Here is a 19,588-nt window from a genome sequence, read left to right on the forward strand (position 1 = left end):
CGCGTTATCTCTCAGCTGTCCACCAATGCATGCGTTGCTGCTGCCGCCCTCTTGCTTCTGTGCCCTTGGATGAAAAAAAGGAAAAACAAAGCGGCGATTGAAAATGGGTTTCTTCGATTCCTCCTCTTCCGCCCACCGCCAATCTAACCGGAACAGACCCAAACTCGAGCGTCAGTCTACTCCATCCGGTGTCGAGATGTCTAGCTTGCCATCGTGAGGCTCTTGAATATCGAAACACGCAATTTGAAGGGAAGGTGGCAGCATTCCGTTGCCGCCATTGGAAGACAACAAGAGCGAGGCACTGGGAATGAGATAGGAATGAGAATGGGGGAGGGCGTGCAAAGTGGGATCAGGTGCAAGACGAGGGGAAAAGGAAACGAACGGTTGACTTAGTCCAACCAAGCTTCCGTCAGTTTTTGGGTGCCGTCTCGCTTGGATCCGCGATACTTCGGAAGACATTGCTCCTTTTCAATTGGCTTTCTCTTGGCTGCTTTTGTCTTGGTTCTTGTTATCCTTGCCACGCTCGGCTGCCTCTCTCCTGCCTTGTTTCGATGTCGTGCTGCAAGTGCGGCAACAGGCCTGGACCTTGCTCTTGCCTGCCGTCTTTGCGTATCGCGTCCGGCCCGTTACAAAGCTCTGCTTCTCCTCTCGTTCTCACGGCGTTCGTATTGCTCGCGTCCACGCTTGCTCTGTGTGGCATCTCGTCCCTGAAGCAGTCTTCCCACCGGTTCGGAGCTATCCTCCCGCGCTGTATCTCTCACTCGGTGCCACCTGGGTGCCTTGTCGCCCCTTCCCCTTCCCCGCCTCTGCCCTGCTCGAATGGCCAATCACCCGTGCTTTGAGGGTAGGACAACATCTCATTGGCCAATGTGCCCTGGCAAGGTGCGACGATGTTCCTGCTTCTCTCCCTTTTGCAACTCCTCTCCGCCGTTTCAGCTTTCAAGTGGCTGGCCGCTTCGGCCGGTCGTGATAAGCAAGTTCTGGATATGTGCATTCTGCTTTGGTCATAGCCTATCTCTGAAAGTGCCGCCCGCCTCTCTTTTGCCACATGCCACCTTCGCCTCTTCGCACCGCTACGGTGCGTTCCTGACTCCGCCAGCTCATCCCTGATACACATTTCCCGACCGAAGCGAATCAGACGACATCACGCTCGCGACCGCGCACACTGCCGCTTTGAGCCCTACCGAGTCCGTTGCGAAGGATGCAAGAATGTGAAGCTCCACCAGAGAGGATGCAAACCCCTTGGTCCCATTGGATCAGGTGTAGAAAGATAGAAAATAATTTTAACGATAATAAAAGTTTGTGCCTCCCTGGGTGAGGCGGAAATTGACCGGGTCCACTGACCGTGCTTTGGCCGGGGGGTTTTTTTTTTGGTGCGACGCTACAGTCCTACGCCACGACGACGGTAGTGAAACGCTTGGCCTCTTCGACCTCGTCCTTCCTATCTGTCTCTGGCTCTGGCTCGAGGCTCGCCCTCCTCGCCCTTTCCTATATCAATCCAGCCTCCTCGTCGACGTTTCTCCATTCACCACCCCCACCACCCTCTCGCCCTCCCCTCCTCTCTTTCCGCTCGTGTGCGTTCCGCATCCTCAGCGGTTCAGCCTTCTTCTTCGCCAGCTCGTTCCAGTCAACGCAGTGGCAAGCATCGATTCCTAGATACCCCTTCTTCCTCCCCACCACCATCTCCACAGGAAACCTTTCGAAAATGTCTGCCGAAGGTACCAACACACCTCAGCTCACCAAGGACGCTCCTGTCGAGCAGCACGCCGCTGCCAGCGCCGGTTCCCACCACGATGCCGCCGACGACAAGCTCGCCTACTCGGCGTCCGACCGCGACCTGGAGAGCAGCGGCCGCCCCCCCGTCGAGGCTATTGAGCCCCACCCGCAGGGTGAGCCCGGTCGCGTCCACAAGCTCTGGCACTCGATCCGCACCCACAAGGCTACCCGCGTCATCTTTGACATGGCCCTCATCTGCTTGATCCTCGGTTGGTGGTTGCCCGGTATCATCCGCGAAGAGACGCGCCACCGTTGGGTCATCACCACCATCTGGTCATGGTTCTTCATCCTTCTCATCCTCTTCCACAACGACCGCTACATCCCCAAGGCTCCCTTTGCAAACGCCATCGAGGCTGTCTGGACCCGCTGCGCTGCAGAGCCCTGGAGCAAGGTGCCCCACTACGGCCAGATCGGTATCGGTTGGCTTGCTCTCCTCGCCCTTTACTTTGGTAGTGCCTTTGGTATCAAGGAGGTCCCCGAGTCGCGATACGGCGACCGTGCTCGCTCGCTCTTCGGTCTTTTCCTCATCAACTGCTTCTTCTACGCCATCTCAACCCGCCGCAGCGCCATCAAGCTCCAGCCGGTCATCACCGGTCTTGGTCTCCAGGTCATCATTGGTCTGCTCGTCTTCAAAACTGGCGCCTTCTTCAGCGTGGCCAAGTGGCTCGCCTTTGCTGCCGCTGACCTGCTCGCTCAGGGTCAGTTGGGTGGTGCCAACTTCTTCTGGCGTGACCTCGCCGGCCAGGGCTACTTCTTCATCGACACGCTCTCGTCCATCATCTTCTTCGTGGCGCTCGTCGTCTTCCTCTCGTACCTCGGTGTTATGTCTTGGGCCATTCGCAAGTTTGCCTGGTTCTTCTTCAAGCTCATGGGCATCTCCGGTGCCGAGGCTGTCGTCGCTGCCGCTTCGCCTTTCATCGGCCAGGGTGAGAACGCCGTGCTGGTGCAGAGCTTCCTCGACCTCATGACCAACGCCGAAATCTTCCAGGTTCTTACCTCGGGTTTCTCCACCATTGCCGGTTCCGTCTTCCTCGCCTACGTTCAGATGGGTGTTTCGCCCACCCACCTCATCACCGCTGCCGTCATGTCGATCCCCGCTTCCATCGCTGCCTCCAAGATGGTCGTGCCCGAAACCGAGACCCCCATCACTGCCGGCTCGATCAACATCGAGATCAACGAAAAGTCGGACGCCGTCGACCCCCTGCACGCCTTCTCCAACGGTGCCTGGCTCGGTGTCCGCGTTGCTGCGCTCATCTTCTGCAATGTGCTCTGCATTGTCTCGCTGCTGTACGCTGTCAACGGTCTGCTGACCTACATCGGCCACTTCTGGACCATCAACCACCTCACGCTCACGCTCATCCTCGGATACATCCTCTACCCCTTCGCCTGGTGCATGGGTGTCCCCAAGAAGGACCTGCTCACCGTCTCGAAGCTGCTGGCCACCAAGATTGTCGCTAACGAGTTTGTCGCTTACTCGGAGCTCAAGATGATCAAGTCGGGGCTCGAGGGCCGCTCGATCCTCATCTCCAACTTCATGCTTGCTGGATTCGGCAACATCGGCTCGCTCGGTATCAACATTGGTGTGCTCTCGGGTCTTGCCCCCAGCCGTGGTGGTGCAATTGCCCGCCTGGCGCCTCTGTCGCTGATGACCGGTATCCTGGTCACCTGCTCGTCGGCTTGCATTGCTGGTGTTCTTGGCAAGAACGAGTAAACGTTGTACGCTCAAAATTACTAGCAGCACCGTTCGCCCCTTTTCAGCATACCCTTTTTTATACTGGGCGGTATCGCTTGCTTTTTCTACAGCTTCGAGAGCCAGAGTGTCCCAGCAGGGGACACTTGAGCGCCGATGCGCTTTACTTGTACTTCTACCTTCTGATCGACTTTTTGCTGTCGTCTGTACTTGGATGCCTGGGTATTTTTGATATTAACGTAATTGGTCTTCTCAACATCTTCATATGCTGTGATTGTTGTGTGCGACCCAAAGGAGAGACCTCTTTGGGAAGTTTTGAGTGCAGGGGTCAGACGCCTTACCGCTGTTGCTTTCCGACCTCGTGCTCGCGCTCCTTTAGTTCGAGCAGTGCATCTTGCCGCATCAGCAAGCCGATGTACACGCCGACGGTGCTCAGCCCCATGACGAGCACCAGGGACGGGAGGACGATGGCCCACTTGCGGTCTGGTACCCATTCGTGCACTGGCGAGTCGTCCGGTAGGAACGGCTGCAGGGTGGTCGAAGAGTGGCAGCGGGATTGTGTCAGTGTCAAAGCTTGCTCTTCAGTGCAACGGGACGAGGGAACGGTCTTACGAGAACGACGGCCCAGACGGTGTAGGCGCCGAACAGCGCCAACGCTGTGTATAGAATGGCGTTGCCTATTGTGCGATTGGGCATGGTATGTGGTGAGCAAGAGGTGGCGCCCTTGCAGCCAGGGGATGCAAGGAGTGGAAGGCGAAGCGTACCAGTGCTAGGTGCTGGTTGACACTGTCGCTAACATGGCATTGTGCTTGAAGTACAGAGAGGAAGGATAGCGCGAATGGCCAGATGTGCTGGGAGATGGCGGTGGAGGGAAAGGCATCGACAAGAAAGTGGATGTGCAGGTGGACCCTTGGAAACCAGCGTCTTCGGAATTCGGGCTTATCCACGCTCACGGACCTACTTTCTTCTTCCTTTCCACCTCCTACCCGTCTTCTAGCTCCTACCTCACGGCCCAAAGCAAGACACCGAAGCGGAACGACAGCTCAAAGCGTCTTCTACTCACTAGGACCATGCCTCCGCTGCCAACGAGCGGGACCTCGTACCCACCCTCGTCCTCCGGCTACCAACCGCTCCACCTCGACGAACCCGACAACGAGCAGCAAGGCGACGTCGAATCTTACCCCTACGCATCCACATCGACGCACGTTAAACAGCGAACATTCGCGTCCTCGCCGTACCGCTCACAGGCCAACGATCCGACGCATCTCCTCCAGACATTCCTCTCGGATACACGGCCGCCGACAGCGCAGCCAAAGGACCTTCACCTGCGCATCAGTGTGCGCTGTCCACAGACGACCGCGACAAGGCACGTTGAGCTGCCGCTACCAGAGCTGACGACGCACGACGCGCTGCCGTTTGCGCTTGCGGATGACGTGCCCTGCTTGCGAGGGCTGCCAGGCTCTGGAGCACGCACGTGGAAGGGTAGATTGCGCAGGCTGGTCGACGAGCTGACGAGCAGTTCTTCGTCTTCGTCCAATCACACCAGGTTGAATGTGGGTGAAGCCGCAACACTGCAAGTATGGAACGCTTCACAGTCGAGACCCCTTTACTCGAGCGAGGAGGAAGTGCAACGATATCACAAACGGCTTGAAACCTCGACCTTGCCGCCATGGACGCCGTTGAATGACGAATTCCTCGCCCCGCCAACTACAGCTACAGCACACGACACCAAAACGCACGCCAGCAACGGTGAAGTTGACGAGCAGGTGGACAAACTCTTCGACGCCTCGAGCTCACTCGGCGACTTTGACCTGTCTTCGATCTTCAAAAGGACACGAGAGCGCAAGACGTCGCGCTTGGTCTCGTCGGGCTTGCAAGAGGCGATTGAGCGGTTTGCAGACGACCGCCATTTCTCCAAGCATCTGGTGGCGAGGGAGTGCGTTTGGGGGTGGAATAGAGCCTTGCTGAAGAAGCGCGTGGTGGAGATGGCGGCAGAAGCGACAATGACGGGCAAAGGGAAATCGAGAGAAGTCACAGACGGTGTGCAAGTGGAGATTCAGGTGGTCGGGCTCGCTTCACCAGTGTACCATGTCGTGTGGGCGCCTATCGCGTATCTGTCTACTCGCTGCCGAGGGCTGTTCGACTCACGAGCTGCGCTACTCGGCCTCGTCGGGCTCATCGCACTTGTGCTTGGTACAACACTACTCGGGGTGCTCTCCAACACCTTGATCATCCTCGTAGCGCTTCTGACCATTGTCGCGTGGTCGACGCTCACGTGGCTCGTACGCACGCAGAACGCATGTGTCTACGACAACATCGGCACTGCATGGCCTCTGGCGCCGCGATGGGTCAAGATCGTCGATGCGGATCCCGGGTGGGATCGCGCCGCTGTCGTGGAGAGTTTGGGCACAAAAGGGGCGGAGCTGAAGCTCGAGAGCCGAGAATCGGAAGGCTGGTTCGTTCAGAGGGGGATGGATCAGGACGAGTGGTTACAGCTTCATCGCGAGCGCCTGGTACACCTGTTAAAGCCGTGAATACAATCCTTCGAAGCTGCAATGCCCGGGAGCGTGTGCATGTGGTTGGCATTGTCTGTGTGTTAATGTGCAAGGGCTCAATCGGCATCATCGCCCAATCGGCCACCTCGACTAAGATGATTCCACGCATGCTTTCTTTTTCTCTCGTCATCGCCAGTACCCCTCTCGCTACCCAGTGTCGCCTCTCCGTCCTCCCCCTCTTGCCCCTTGGCGTTGGGATCGTTCCAATCTATATACGGGCTGATCACCGAATCCTCCGGATGCGCCTTGCTCTTCGCCGTGGGGCTCATCTGCGTCATCTCGTCCAGAATGCGCGCTAGACTCGGGTTGACTTGTGTCGATCGGTCTTCCGTCGACGATGGCGGGTACTGTGCCGGTCGCGCAGGCGAGAGGATCGAAGGCCGAGCCGCTGGCGCGCCGAACCGTTGTGGAGGCCAGAGGATCATTTCGATGCGTGAGGTGATGAGGCCCATAGGCACCGGTCCGAACTCTCGGCTGTCTCTGCTCTTGTTCCGGAGCGATGGCGAGGTTGCTGCAGAGTTGGCGGCACGTTCCAAACTGCCGGGGACAATGTCGACGGCCGCATCGCCTTCGACCCACACGTGGCCGGGGGGCACTTTGATCCTCGTCCACCTTCCCGCCTTCACTCCATCCCGGCTGCTCCCCGCTACACTGCTTCCCGGAACCCATACACGCACCGTGTCCCCTGCTAGCGCGATAATGCGTTTGGTCAACAACAAGCGTGGGTCAAGCGGTGAGATCAACGTGACAATGTCCCCGGGCCGCAGCTCGTCGTGTTTGTACTTGACCGTCCGGTTGAGCAGCACGACGTCCGAGCGCGCGTTGGCTGCAGATGCCTCCGCGTACGGGCCGTTGAAGGTGGGAGACATGGACCCACCCGTGACGTTGCCGAGACTGTACAGATGGGAGGTGATGAAGGCGGCGACGGGGATCCAGCCGAGCAAGAAGAGCGTGCGTGCGACCTGTCCGCGTGTGCGCGGCTGCGGTGGTGGACGGAAGCGCGGGTCGGCTTTGAAGCCCGAAGACTTGGATGAAGACGACAACGACGAGGACAAAGAGTCGTTACTGCTGTTGCTGTTGTGGCTGCTGTCAGAACTGCTTGGCGAGTCGGAGGATGATGCGGCAGCTGTCGAAGCGGTGGTGCTGATCCTCGACGAGAAGCGGCAGTGCGCTCTGACGGACGGCACAACACCCGCTCGCGCAGACACGCTGAGCCGCATCACGGGCGCCGTAATCAGCATCGTACGCTCGGGCGGTGCAACGTGGAAGCTCGAAATGGTAGTCGAGACGCAACAAGAAGGTCGAGTCTTTGACGGTCATTTCACCGGAAGAAAAGAGCAAAAGCTCAACGACTTTTGCCAGAGTGGAGGACAGCCAGACCAGTCCAATTTTCTTCTTGATCGGCTTCCGAATTCAGGGTCTTCTGTTCTGGTCAGCGTCACCGCTCATTGCAGCAATGCGCAATGGCTCGCAAACAGATACCAAAGGAGTTCAAGGCTACTAATACAAAATCGATCGACCGAGAACAATAAGCAGAGGCCCGTCAAATTTCCTTGAGCTTGGCCTGCGTATACTCCTGAAAGCTGCGGTGCTGCTCCCACACTTCGTCCATAGTCACCTCTGGCTCGCCCGTCGCCTTTCTCTGTGCATTCGTGTTGGCGAGAATGGTTGCGTCTGCCAGCTGCGGATACCTGACGAAGAACGGCAGCGTCAACACCCAATTCTTCTCGGAATGAACATCGCCATCGCGCGGCGATAGGAACCGGACGAGGTCGATGATGACGCTGTGCGTCTCGAGGTTGGGCATCTGTATGAGCTTGTCGCGGATGGCGGGCCAGGGCAGCGCATCAATCGCCTGATCGTGCGGCGTCGACAGCTGCAGCGGCGTCGGCTTGAGGATGGACGGTAGTGTGTAGTTGGGGTTGAGCCGGTGGTTGTACACGTGGTATGAGAGGCGTACAAAGTTGTCTGCTTTGCTTTCCGTATCGTAGGGGCTGGCAGTCTTGGGACTGCCAGAAACCTCGCGTTGCCTATCCAGATCGCCCTCGTCCCAACCATTGGGTAGACGCACGAATGCGAGCTTGATGTGAGGATTGCAGACTTCTTGTTGCTCGATGTATCGTACGTCGTCGTCGTCCAGCTGATGGCCTTTGGATAGGTCGAGAAAGTGGGTGGCGCCTCGTTTGGCCCAGATGCGATTCACCTGGGCAATGACACGTGCAGAACGACGGCGCAATGCCTGCACGTGCTCCGGCGGCGAGGGAGCACCGCTGGGCAGGAGCAAAGTTTCCACTCCACCCGTTGCTGTCGATGGCATCAGGACCGTGGATCCATGCTGGCTATCCCGTACAGCCATTGTTGAGCCTGCGACAGAGCCAGCCACACCTTGACCGATGGCGGATGTCGGCGGTCCAAAGTTGATGGGAGCTAGAAAATTGTAATTCGAGGCAGCGTTGGAATCTGACAGACCGCCACCAGTGTCGCCGCGGCTGCTTCCGGCACCGAGTCCGTTAAAAGGTGGTGCGTCTGATGGCGAAAAGAGGCTCTGGTTCATAGCTGCTTCTGAAGGGAAGAGCGCAGCAAGGGTGGACAGATCCGCATTGCCACCTCCCAGCAGCGTCTGTGCAAAGGTTGAGTCGACGTCGTTGCCATACTGTCGTCCCAGTCCCGCCGGAGACGGCTGCCAGAACTGGGTTGGCAGGGCGTATGAAGCCTGCTGTTGCTGCACTTGCTGTTGTTGTTGTAAGTGCTGCTGTTGCTGCTGCCAGTTCAGATCCAATCCCCCGCTACTTGAGGTCTGCGCCGAAGGAGCAAACGGTGAGTGGGCTACAGCTGCATTGGCACGAGTGGAAGGACTGCTCGCGTCAGGCGAGGTGCCGGTGGTGGTTGAGCCAGGTGCCGAAGCAGTCATGACAGTCTCGTCAGCGGTCTTGCGTTTGCGCTTCGAAGTTTTGGAGGCAGCGTCGTCAGTGGGCCTCTTCTTCTTGTCGCTGGCCGGAGCTTCTGGACCTGCTGCTGCAATTTCCTGGCCTGCTTTGCTGCTGTTCGATTCTCGAAAGTAGCTGGCGAGCTTACTTTCGGGCAGACCTTCGGCAGGGATGTTGCTCTCCTTGCGTATCTGTTTGAGCGCTTCGCACTCGCCTGCTCCTGGCCAATTGGCCCATGCTTCCGACATGAGTTTTTCGCTGGAAGAGTTCATTGTAGTCTCAAGCATCTCTCTGGACATGCCGGCTTCTGCCAGACATCCGCCAATGCTCCTTTTCCCGATAAAATGCGCCAGACTGCCGACCATACCACGAAGCGTGTTGTTCTCCGCGAGCAGGTGACGCAAGGCGAAGCGAAGACGGTTAACTTGGGTGTCGTGATCTGACGAGAGAAGCTCGACCCTGGCTTCGAGCGCACGAATGTATTGCTGCTTGCGCTGTCGGAACTCGCGCTGTGCTGCTCGGTTCTGCTCCTTTCGATGTTGAGCTGCCCTTGCATCTTTGCCCTTGGCGGCAGCAGCGCCCCCCGCACCGTTCTTCTTGCCCTTTGCGCCTTTTCCGTTGGCCTTCTTGCCCGTGGTATTTGCTGGAGAGGCGGTATCTGCATCGTCGTCGTCATCGTCCTCTTCGTCATCGTCCGTGTTGAAGTTATTGGGAGTCATGCTCTGTGACAGATTGGAAGTGGGCACGTCAAAGTTCAAACGAGGTTGTGGGCCGAGCGACATGGCGGTTCGGAAGCCGCTCGAGATGGCCGTGGGCGACGCGTCGGTCCAACGATCCATGGGCGAACCCGTAGGACCGCGATGAGCTGGAGGCATGGTGGCGATGGCCGATCGCTTTGCTTGCTTGCTTGGCAAGGAGATACGAGTCGTGCCAAGGAGGGAAAGGAGGTATGGAAAGGATGGATGTGATGGCTGAGTTGACGTTGCCGATGGAAAACCGCCCAGCGCCGCGGAAATTAACACAATTTATTGTAACCAGCAAAGCGGGTGCACCAACGGCTCGAGCCGGTGGGAAGCCGCTGAAACAGTACGTGTATCGGCTTTCTCTGACCTTTATTTTATGCCGACGGTGGTCAAACAAGCGCAACGTAGCTTTCTGCTGCCTCCAGCCGGAAATCCTTGGACGAGAGGATGCCGGATTTTCACACGTCGAAGCCTAAGCGTGTCCGATCGCCACAATAGCCTGTGGAAAGGACAGCGAAACAGAAACCGAGATGGTGTGAAGAGCTCCGCATGGGTTCTTAACCACGCCAGAACATAAAACCGTGTTACACTTGCCAGGCTAACAAATTCAATACAAAACCTCGGCGATTCTGTTCGGTGTAGAGCGATAGAGGGGGAAGCTGCACAGGCCAATTGTGACGATGGGGAACTGCAAGATGTCGCAACGATTGTGCCTCCGTGCTCGTCTTCGATTTGGACCCCGACGACCACACTCGATTGCAGCGCGGCACCTCTGAGATAGGCGCACCCTTCTCCGCAAGCATTACACTCTCGCTTAGACGACGACCCTTTCTTTCGTCAACCGGCCTCTCGCCCACGTTTGTGCGTCTCCGCTTAGCTCCACTCGACTGGTCTCTACCCGCATCGTCGCTGTCCATCTCCCCACCACCATCATCGTTATCACCACCACCACCACATCTCCAGCAAAGTCCTTTGTATCCCGTCCAGACCACACAGTCTGGTTGTCGAATTCTCATCATGCTCAAGGTAAGTGGATGCGTCGACTCTGAACGGGGCTTTCACCTGCGACACGATCGCCGATCCTGACCCTTCTCCTCCCTTTATGCCAATGCGGGCATCGCAGGAGCTTACAGGTCAAGCTCAAGGCTACTTGAATAACCGCAAACCTTTCACCGCTGTGACGGACTGGATCGATCGGTTGTGCACCCAGCGCTATGCCGAAGAAGAGTACGATGGCATCCCCGAGCTGGTCGAGGCCATCAACCTCCAGGCCACGGGCCCCACCGAGGCGAGCCGAGCTCTGCGCAAGAAGCTCAAGTACTCTAACGTGCACGGCCAGAAGCGTGCGCTGATCCTGCTCAAGGCGCTTGTCGAAAACTGCGGCCAGCGCTTCCAGACCACTTTCGCCAATGAACAGCTTGTCGATCGCATCAAGATCATGTCGCAGGATCAGCTCGTGGATGCGTCGGTGCGCAAGCTGCTCATGCGTGTGCTGCTCTCGTGGCACCAGCAATTCAAAGACGATCCCTCGATGAAGATGGTCGCTGGCCTCTACCACGCCTGCGGAGGCGGCAAAAAGTCAGAGGCGCAGAGGAAGAACGAAGCAGCCGAGGTGTACCGCAAGCTGCAGGAGAAGCAACGCATCGAAGCGCAGATTCGAAGCGACCGCAAGGCTGCCGAGCAGCTGCAAAAGGAAGAGGAGAAGAAGAGCAAGCTGCGAGGAAAAAAGGGCGGCAAACGGCCTACATTCAACTTTGAGCAGGAGAAGCCGGCCATCCTGCAGTCGCTCGCCATCTCGCAGCAGGTCGCCACCTCGCTCGTCAACGCCCTGCAGCACGTCAACCGTGAAAAGGAGAGCATCACGCAGAATGCGCGCGTGCAAGACTACTTGGTCAAGACCAAGGTCGAGCGCAAAAAGATCATCCGCTACGTGCAGCTCGTCAAGGACGAAGAGTACCTCGGCTCTCTCATCTCTGCCAACGACCAGATCATCTTGGCGCTGGAACTGTACGATCGTCTCTCGAAGCCCGTCGAGCTTGATTCGGACGAGGAGGAGGAGCCGCTCGCGGATATCTCGGGCTCGGGCCAGACGGCCGAGCAAAAAACGGCAGCACGACTGGCAGCCGACGATGCCGAGATCGAGATGGTGCGCAAGCGGATCGCAAACGCGCGTCTCAATGCTCCCGATAGCGAGCTGGAGAAGCTGCAGACGCGACAGAGGGTGCAGATTGTCCGTCACAACTCGCGTGTAGGTAGTATGCGTAGCTTTGATATGGGTGAGCAGCCGATCGGGGCAGGATCGAGTCAGCGAGCTGCAGGTGGAGCTATAAACGACCTCATCGATCTTGATTTCCAAGAAGACTCGTCGGGCTATGCCGCTTCTCACGCGCAGTCGGACGCAAGCCACGGACGACGAGGCATGACGGCGAGCGAAGCAGCGGGCAGCAGCACGCAGCACGGCGCCCTGTCCGACTACAGCGACTACGAATCTGAAGACTCGGCGGATGAACAGGTGCACCAGGCGCCCGGTCGCGCTCGTCAGCTCGCTGCCTCCACCTCGCGTCCCGAGGGTGGGTCGTGGTCCAACCTCAACGATTCCGACGAGGAGGAATGGCTGCGTACCACGCAGGGCCACCGGCCCAACATCGGACCTGGCTTCAGCTGGAACGAGGACGAGGACGCCGACGACGACGACGATCCATTTGCCGATCCGTTTGCCGATGCCAACAACGCAGCTGCCCCGGGAAGCGGATGGGGAATCGAGCGTCCACAGAACCAGCCGCGCAAGGAGTGGGGTGTTGTATAGCCGATCAAGCTCGCTGCACCATGCTGTCCTATGTTTTCTCGCAGTATTCATACCTCTCCAGACTGACTTGCAATGCGATTGTTTTTCAGAAATGGCGTTGTTGTATGCGAGCGAGCTGCAGGGACTGCCACTGAGACACACACACACACACACACACACACACACACTCGCGCTCGCGCTCGGCTTGGCAGCTGAGGAAATTGCAAGTTGAAAGCCAAGATTGCCAAGTCCGAGGTTTTCGATTATTGGACTTGCCTGTTTTGGAAAGCGAGCGAGCGTGAGGTGCGGTGCGGTGCGGTGCGTGCTGAGCTGCAGGTGAAATGGACGCTAGAAAAAATGGCTGGATTTCAACACCACAAACAAACACGCAGCGACTCTCTTTCCACCTCGCCTGCAACCTTTTATCTATACCCCACACTCGACCCAACACCCACGACTAGTGCATTCCAACAGTAGCGGTCTTCTGTCGGCTTCACGATGAGCGGAAGGGAGCAAAGGCTTGAAGCGGGACCTAGCGACACTCGTCGGCAAAGTCGATCAGCGGGATCGCCATTCAACTGGACAATGTCGCTCTTTGGCGGACGACAAGCCAAGCAGCCTTCTAACAACAGCAGCCACAGCCGCGTGGGATGGGGCCTGCCCGGCGCATCAGCCTCTGCACGTAATCGCGACGAACGTGAAGCGCTCATCTCGGCGTCAACGGGTGGCGACGACTTTGACGACTCGGACGCCATTTCGCTGCTCAGCAACATCGCTGATCGCGACTCGAGGCGTGGTGGAGGTGGCGCCGCCGCTGCGCGCCGTCGTGCGCGTGCGAGGGCGAGAGCGCAGGGCAGGACGTGTGGCACTTTTTGGTTCGATGTTGAGGACTGGACTCGCGCCTTGTCGTGCGGTCTCCTCGGCAGAGGGCAGAGCAACGAAGATGGAAGTGCGGGGAGACAGCGTGTTGCTTCGATAGGGAGTGTCATGAGTCGCGGAGCTAGGCGTCCCAACGCTTCGTCGTCGTCAGCTTCCGTTGGGGCGGCGTCCCGACATTCGCGCTCGCTCAGCGACGCCAGCACGGACAGCGGAGCAAGTCTAACAGGCTCTGGGTTTGCAGAGAGCATCGATGCGGATGCGGGAATGCTGGACGACCAGGCCATTGCTCAATTCGGGCAGCCCAGTCCCCCATCGCGAGAACAAACAGATACAGCCGCAGAAGCTGAGGCAGAGCCGTTGAAAGCAAGAGCAGAGGACGTGGCAAGAGCAAAGGAGGAAGCGGAAGCGGAAGCAGCACAGCGACAGGCCCAAGCAGAACGTCAGGCAGCATTGGAAGCAGAGGCTGCCCGACTACAACAAGAAGCCGAGGCCGAGGCGCAACGGCAAAAGGAAGAAGAAGCATGGCTTGCAGCTGAGGAGGACGCCGCCATCGCCAAAGCCCGTCGCAAAGCCGAACGCAAAGCTGCCAAAGCTGGTCTGCTCAAGCTGCAGCAAGAGACACAGGCGGCGCAGCGATGGCGTACCGAAGCCGAGGCGGAAGCGGCTGCCGGTGGATTTACTCTTGCTGATGCAGAAGCGGACGATTCGCACCACCACGATACCGATCGCGAAGTATACGCGCAGCAGCAGTTCGACTACCGCGGTGCAGACTACCACGCGCACGAGGGCACATACGGTGCTGAGTTCGACCAGTACGGAGACGCAGACGAGGCGGAGGGTTATTATGCTACAGTGCAGGAGCAAGGGCCGGGCGGAGTGGTGCATCACCATCACTACTACCATGCCGCACCGCCTGAAGCCGAAGTGGAAGAGTTTGTCTATCCTGTCTCGCCTCACGCTCACGGCGCACCTGTATTTGCCGATGCTACCAAGCCACCAGTCGACGAGGCAGACGAAGCGACAGCGGACAAGACCGTATCCGAGGACGAAGCCGATATTGCCGGGCTTTCGTTCGGCCGCAAGAAGGCTGGCTCGCGACGCAACGACTCAGGCAGTGCCAGTGGTAGTCGCAGTGCAGCCGGTCTCACGGCACGCACGACCACCACTGGCGGTGGCTCGTCTTCAGGCGGCAGCGGATCAGGCCACCGCCCCACGTCCGCCTCCTCCTCTGCTGCTGGCCGCACGCACTACCGCGACCGGCCACGTCGGCACGAACGCACCTCGTCCAAGTCCTCCAATTCGTCCTCGGGCATCTTCTCGTACCACTCGTCCAACACGTTACACCCCATCGCGGCCCCTTCGACCGCCGCTACCTCGGTCACGTCGCCGCGGGTGCTGCCGAACCTGTACGAGTCGGAAGCGATCTACACGAGTGCGAAGCCGGTGCAAGGGGAAGGGGCCGACGAGGTGGCACAGGCGCAGTTTGGCAAACCGGATGTAGACGCCAATGAGTTCGGCGTCATCACGGCAGGGACGAACAAGGGCGGCGCGGGGAGGGTGAAAAAGTCGTACCGCGACAAGAGGGGCCCGAGCCAGCTGGTGGACGAGCAGGCGGGGACGGACTCGTTTGAGGGGTTTCCTGGATTCTAAGCATCACTCACGCTCATTGCTGTCACACACAGAGCGCATTCGGACGCACTTCGAAACCCATGTACCACTTCATACCATTGAATCTGAACCACACATCCGGAAAGCTCAGTTGTACTCGTCATACAGAATGGTCCTGCCGACACTAGCGATCCTCTTTCTCCTCTTTTCGGCGTCGGCCTGTCCCTCGTCGGCCTTTGCGGCAGCGGCAGCAGCGGCCGACTTGCTGTCGTCGCCCCAGAACGAGTAACCGCTTTGGCCGACGGTGCTGTTGGGGGTGAGGGTGTCGTAGTCCTGCGAGTAGCCATTGCTCTTGCTGCCGATGGGGAGGCCGGTTCGGACGTCGCACTCGACGCCGGCATGGTCGATGTACGTCGAGCGCGAGCGCACGTTGGCGGCCTTGTACATTTCGATGATCATCTGCTGCGTCTGCAGCAGGTACGCCTGGAGCGTGTCGAGGAAGCGCTTGGTCTGCAGGTGCTTGGAGGAGGCACAGACCGTGATGCCGTCATCCTTGATGATGTAGCCGATGCCGAAACCGTCGGGGACCACAGGCCCGAACCCGAACATGCGCAGCGCCGGGTTTCCGCAGTTGGACGTCGACACGACCGTGTGATTGAGCTTGGCGTAGCCTGCATCTGTGAAGATGGCGGGAGGCGCCAGCTTGGTCGCCGACGACTCCTGGTTCTTCTTCCACAAGTTGTGCAGCGCATACAGATGACGATCGTGCCCTTGACCGCTAGCACACGCCTTGCTCAACTTCGCGTGGCCGTCACACGCCTTGCGCAGCGCGTCAATCTTGGCCTCGATGGTCGCATCCGTCGAGATGTAGGTCTCCACAAACTTGGCCGAGTGCGGCTGCACAGTGCGGATCGCCTCGGTGCGTCCGTGCAGGAAGGCCTTGGTCATGGCCGGCTCGTAGGTGGTCTCGCACCGACCGTAGAGCGTGTAGTAGGCCGCCTGGAACGCCATCTGTACAAACGCATCGGGCGAGAAGCGATGGCGAGTGATAAAGTTCTTGCCGTACTGGTCGAACTCGAGCACCTGGCACTCGTTCTGGCAGATGAGGTCCGACAGCCGTGTCTCGCCGTATCGGATGCCGTCAGTAAGCTTGTTGGTCAGGTTCCACTCGAGCTTCTTGGGTGCCGTGGCCTGGTCGACGTCTTGCGCCTTTTGCGCGTCGATCTCGCTGGTGGTGCCGTTGGCCTTCTTGCCCGATCCTTTAGCAAAGGGACTGGCTTTGGCTTTGAAGAGGCTCTTGGTCGCCGAGTTAATAGACTTAGCAAAGCGCATGATGAGCTCGGTGTAGACATCGGCAGCATAGCGCAGCACCGTGTGGCCATCGACGCCCGTGTGTTCAAAGTTGATACCAGCGGTGCCGTTGGCGCAGACGATGATCTGGAGCTTGTCGTACCATCGGTTGGTGCAAGTGCCCGTCTGGATGCCGCGTTGGAGCTTGTAGGTGCCACAGAGCATGTTGTTGCCCAGCTCGGCGGCGTCGGCAGGCTCCGAGTCGTCCATGCACACGACGAACAGAGCCGAGTCGACGACTTCGAGGCACTTGCGGTTGTGCGCATCCTCCCGCAGATGCTCGCGGTACATGGACCAGATGGGTCGCTTTTCGGTGGTCAAGATGCCTACAGAGCCCTTTGCTACGTCTTCGATCTTGATCTTGTCGGCGTCTCGCATAATGGCTTGAAGGTTGCCGAGCATGGCACGTTCGGTGAGCAAGGGGCGGTGTTCTTCGTCGAGCGCTTCGAACCAGTAGATCTGGCCTCTGCGCATCACGACAATGTGGCGCGACTCGGGCTCGACCTCCATCCTGCAGCCGTTGGCAGTGGGGATACGGGAGGTGGCAAAGAGGCGCGTGTACTGGAACATGTCCAGCGGGGTACCTCGGACGCTGTCTGGCTCGAGCACGCCAGTGCGCAGATCGTGGATGAACGCTAAACTGGCGAGGATGAGGTTGGCGGTCCTCATCAGCTGGTTTCCTCGTGTAGGGGTGGGATCGTCTTCGAGGATGAAAAAGGGGTTGAGGTTGAGCACGACCGAGTCGGAGGCCTGGAGGTAGCTCTCGTCCCAGAACTCTTCGATGTAGCTGGCCCGAGTACTGGCATACTCTTGAAGCTGCTTCTGAATGGCGGGGCCGTCATTCTTGAGGAAGTCCTCGACGACGGATTTGGTGGTTGCATGCTGCTCTGCTGTCTGAAGCGGCTGCAGACTCGAGAGATAGCGTTGGCAAGTGTCCTCTAGACTAGGGATGGGAAGGTGGGGCAGCTTGGACTGACCTTCGAAGGTCTTGCCGCCTCCGAGGCCTTCCTTGGCGCCACCATCGGCTACGGCAGCCGACTTTGCCTCGACAGCCTGTGCGTTGAAGACGCCCTCCGCGGCAGAGGACATGAGACCGGGTGCCATTGTATGCGGCAATCACAAGTTGTTGAGGAGAACGTACGGGAGGCGTGTTTGATGGTTGCAATTAGTACGGCGATTGTAGGTGGAAGTGGTCAAACTTGGGATGCGGTCTATATAAGTGTACGTCAAAGAGCAGGTGAAGGAGACAACGAGGAAGAGGCGATGGACGTCGGACGGAAGGCCGACAGCAAGGCGACTACGGGCAAGGAGACGAAAACGGCTGGAAGCGGAGGTGGAGGAAATCGGAGATGGGTGGCCGAACACGGTGACACAACTTGTCTTGCGCAGTACGCCTTACAGCTGCGGAACCAGAGACTCCTCTGCTTTGCTTTCGCCCCTTCCCAACAGGACGGTCTGGCGCCTCCTCTTACTGGCAAGTCAGCTTCGGGATCGAGACCATTTTTTTTCGGGTTCAACACAAATGGATTGCGGTACAGTCACGCACCAATTCGAGCCGAGGCCGAAACAACAGAAAAAGGTGGAGGAGCCCGGACGCGTGCTGTCACCCACATCATGCGGCAGCACAGCGCAAATACAGTACTGTACTGTACTGTACAGTACATAAATGGCAGAAGCTGTTGAACCCATGCTTGGGCCACTCAAACCACATTGGGTAGGACGCCTTCACCAGCTGCACCGTCTCTTGTGCTGTGTACTGTCCGCTTTCGTAGAGCGGGAAGGACAGAGAGAAAGAAAAAGCTAGGCCACATTGCAGCCCAAGGCATTAATCGGACCAGGCGGAGATGCAGATTGACCGGCCCTCCTGCAGAAGCGTCGATTTTGAATGCCGGCAAGACTTGCAGAAAGATAGAGAAATTAATGCGGGGAAAAGGATGTTGGCTCACACCCTCGTTGATTCGCCGGTGACGACGACAGAACAGTCAGCAAATCGGATGACCATCGGGCTTGGTTTTTACGGGTGCATCGCGATCCGGCACGTTGACCGCCTCATTTTGGACCCTGACCTCTTTTGCAGAAGAATCAGACCACATTCTTCAACGCGACAGTCCTGCACTGCACACACGCAGCTGCGCTCGCCTGCTCACCAAACACCGGCATATTTCGTATCGAGGCGGGTGAGGCCACTTTCGCTCTTTCATGCTGCTCAACGGATCGACGTTGCATCCCCCACCTCTCCACCCTTCCTCCGAACCACATCCTTTGTTGGCCCAAAGCACAGCAGACAGCGGGAAAAAAAGCTCCTCGAACTCCCACCATGACAGACTCAACGCCACCTCAGGTCTCGGACCAAGCAAGTACGACTCCAGCCGCATTCGACATTGACCTGCCATTCACCAGCTACGATGCCTCGCATCCGCTCGATTTCTCCTCTCGTCCCTCTGAAAAGATCGATGGATTCTGGTACATCATCGGATCGTCCCTGCCGCTTTGGAAGTCCAAGAAGAACGTCGTGATCCGCTACATTCCTCATCCCGGTGCTTCTGGAGACGAGGTCAAGTTTACTGACGAGATCCGATCCGAGCCGCGCTCCAAGACGGCTGACGGCGAGGTTGTGCCGCCTACTGGACTGTTGTCCAAGTGGAAGAAAGATGAGAGCTGGTTCAACAAGGCTTTTGGCATAAAGGGTACCAATGTTCTTCAGAAGGACGCCAAGAATGGGTAAGCTTCCACCCCTTACAACTCCTACACTCGTGCAACCCATTTCACTGACACGTTCTGCACCTCTTGCTTTTCTTTGCTTCACCGCGATCACCAGCGCATCCTACCAGTGGACAGGCAACGGCCTGCTCAAGTTCTTCCACTCCAAATGGCAAGTCATTGGCTACGGCCCGTACGACCTGACCGACACCTCGCGCACCCAGTTCGACTGGCTGGTCACCTATTTTGAGAAAACACCCGCCACCCCGGCCGGCATCGACCTCTACGTACGCGACCCGCGCAACATGCCCACCGCCACCTCGCACGCCATTCTCGAGCAGATGAAGGCGCTCAAGAGCAAGTACGAAAACGACCCGGAACCCAAGAGGAGGCAGCTGGCGGCCGAGTTGTCCAAGCTGGCCGAAGAGTATTTTGAGATCCCGCACGATGTGTAGGCGTCGGCGTAGCTGAAGCGATGCAGCGCAATGCATATACCCCACGTCCCGAAGAGCCTTTTCTCTCCTCGAATGCGATTCTGTTTTTGACCATGTTCTGTTCTGCGAGATTGACGCAGT

General features: G+C 58.2%; 9 protein-coding genes across 9 annotated transcripts; 5 read left to right on the plus strand and 4 right to left on the minus strand.

Moving 5' to 3' along the window:
- Positions 1–1,705: 1,705 nt before the first annotated feature.
- On the plus strand, positions 1,706–3,487 carry EX895_003923 (uncharacterized protein; the record flags this gene model as incomplete). Its single annotated transcript, XM_029884521.1, has 1 exon — positions 1,706–3,487. The coding sequence occupies one exon, from the start codon at positions 1,706–1,708 to the stop codon at positions 3,485–3,487; it is 1,782 nt and encodes a 593-aa protein (XP_029739231.1).
- A 316-nt stretch (positions 3,488–3,803) lies between these two features.
- EX895_003924 (uncharacterized protein) lies at positions 3,804–4,162 on the minus strand (the record flags this gene model as incomplete). Its single annotated transcript, XM_029884522.1, has 2 exons — positions 3,804–3,992; positions 4,079–4,162. The coding sequence occupies 2 exons, from the start codon at positions 4,160–4,162 to the stop codon at positions 3,804–3,806; spliced, it is 273 nt and encodes a 90-aa protein (XP_029739232.1).
- Positions 4,163–4,536: 374 nt separating this feature from the next.
- Positions 4,537–6,000, plus strand: EX895_003925 (uncharacterized protein; the record flags this gene model as incomplete). Its single annotated transcript, XM_029884523.1, has 1 exon — positions 4,537–6,000. One exon carries the CDS (start codon positions 4,537–4,539, stop codon positions 5,998–6,000), a length of 1,464 nt encoding a protein of 487 aa, XP_029739233.1.
- Positions 6,001–6,077: 77 nt separating this feature from the next.
- Positions 6,078–7,262, minus strand: EX895_003926 (uncharacterized protein; the record flags this gene model as incomplete). Its single annotated transcript, XM_029884524.1, has 1 exon — positions 6,078–7,262. One exon carries the CDS (start codon positions 7,260–7,262, stop codon positions 6,078–6,080), a length of 1,185 nt encoding a protein of 394 aa, XP_029739234.1.
- A 302-nt stretch (positions 7,263–7,564) lies between these two features.
- EX895_003927 (uncharacterized protein) lies at positions 7,565–9,823 on the minus strand (the record flags this gene model as incomplete). The annotated part of the gene is made up of 1 exon (XM_029884525.1): positions 7,565–9,823. One exon carries the CDS (start codon positions 9,821–9,823, stop codon positions 7,565–7,567), a length of 2,259 nt encoding a protein of 752 aa, XP_029739235.1.
- An 885-nt stretch (positions 9,824–10,708) lies between these two features.
- On the plus strand, positions 10,709–12,497 carry EX895_003928 (uncharacterized protein; the record flags this gene model as incomplete). The annotated part of the gene is made up of 2 exons (XM_029884526.1): positions 10,709–10,717; positions 10,815–12,497. The coding sequence occupies 2 exons, from the start codon at positions 10,709–10,711 to the stop codon at positions 12,495–12,497; spliced, it is 1,692 nt and encodes a 563-aa protein (XP_029739236.1).
- A 564-nt stretch (positions 12,498–13,061) lies between these two features.
- Positions 13,062–15,005, plus strand: EX895_003929 (uncharacterized protein; the record flags this gene model as incomplete). The annotated part of the gene is made up of 1 exon (XM_029884527.1): positions 13,062–15,005. The coding sequence occupies one exon, from the start codon at positions 13,062–13,064 to the stop codon at positions 15,003–15,005; it is 1,944 nt and encodes a 647-aa protein (XP_029739237.1).
- A 105-nt stretch (positions 15,006–15,110) lies between these two features.
- Positions 15,111–17,417, minus strand: EX895_003930 (uncharacterized protein; the record flags this gene model as incomplete). The annotated part of the gene is made up of 1 exon (XM_029884528.1): positions 15,111–17,417. One exon carries the CDS (start codon positions 17,415–17,417, stop codon positions 15,111–15,113), a length of 2,307 nt encoding a protein of 768 aa, XP_029739238.1.
- A 1,213-nt stretch (positions 17,418–18,630) lies between these two features.
- EX895_003931 (uncharacterized protein) lies at positions 18,631–19,468 on the plus strand (the record flags this gene model as incomplete). Its single annotated transcript, XM_029884529.1, has 2 exons — positions 18,631–19,034; positions 19,132–19,468. 2 exons carry the CDS (start codon positions 18,631–18,633, stop codon positions 19,466–19,468), a joined length of 741 nt encoding a protein of 246 aa, XP_029739239.1.
- Positions 19,469–19,588: the final 120 nt, after the last annotated feature.

Source organism: Sporisorium graminicola, chromosome SGRAM_22 (genome assembly GCF_005498985.1).
Source record: "Sporisorium graminicola strain CBS 10092 chromosome SGRAM_22, whole genome shotgun sequence".
NCBI classification, from domain to species: domain Eukaryota; kingdom Fungi; phylum Basidiomycota; class Ustilaginomycetes; order Ustilaginales; family Ustilaginaceae; genus Sporisorium; species Sporisorium graminicola.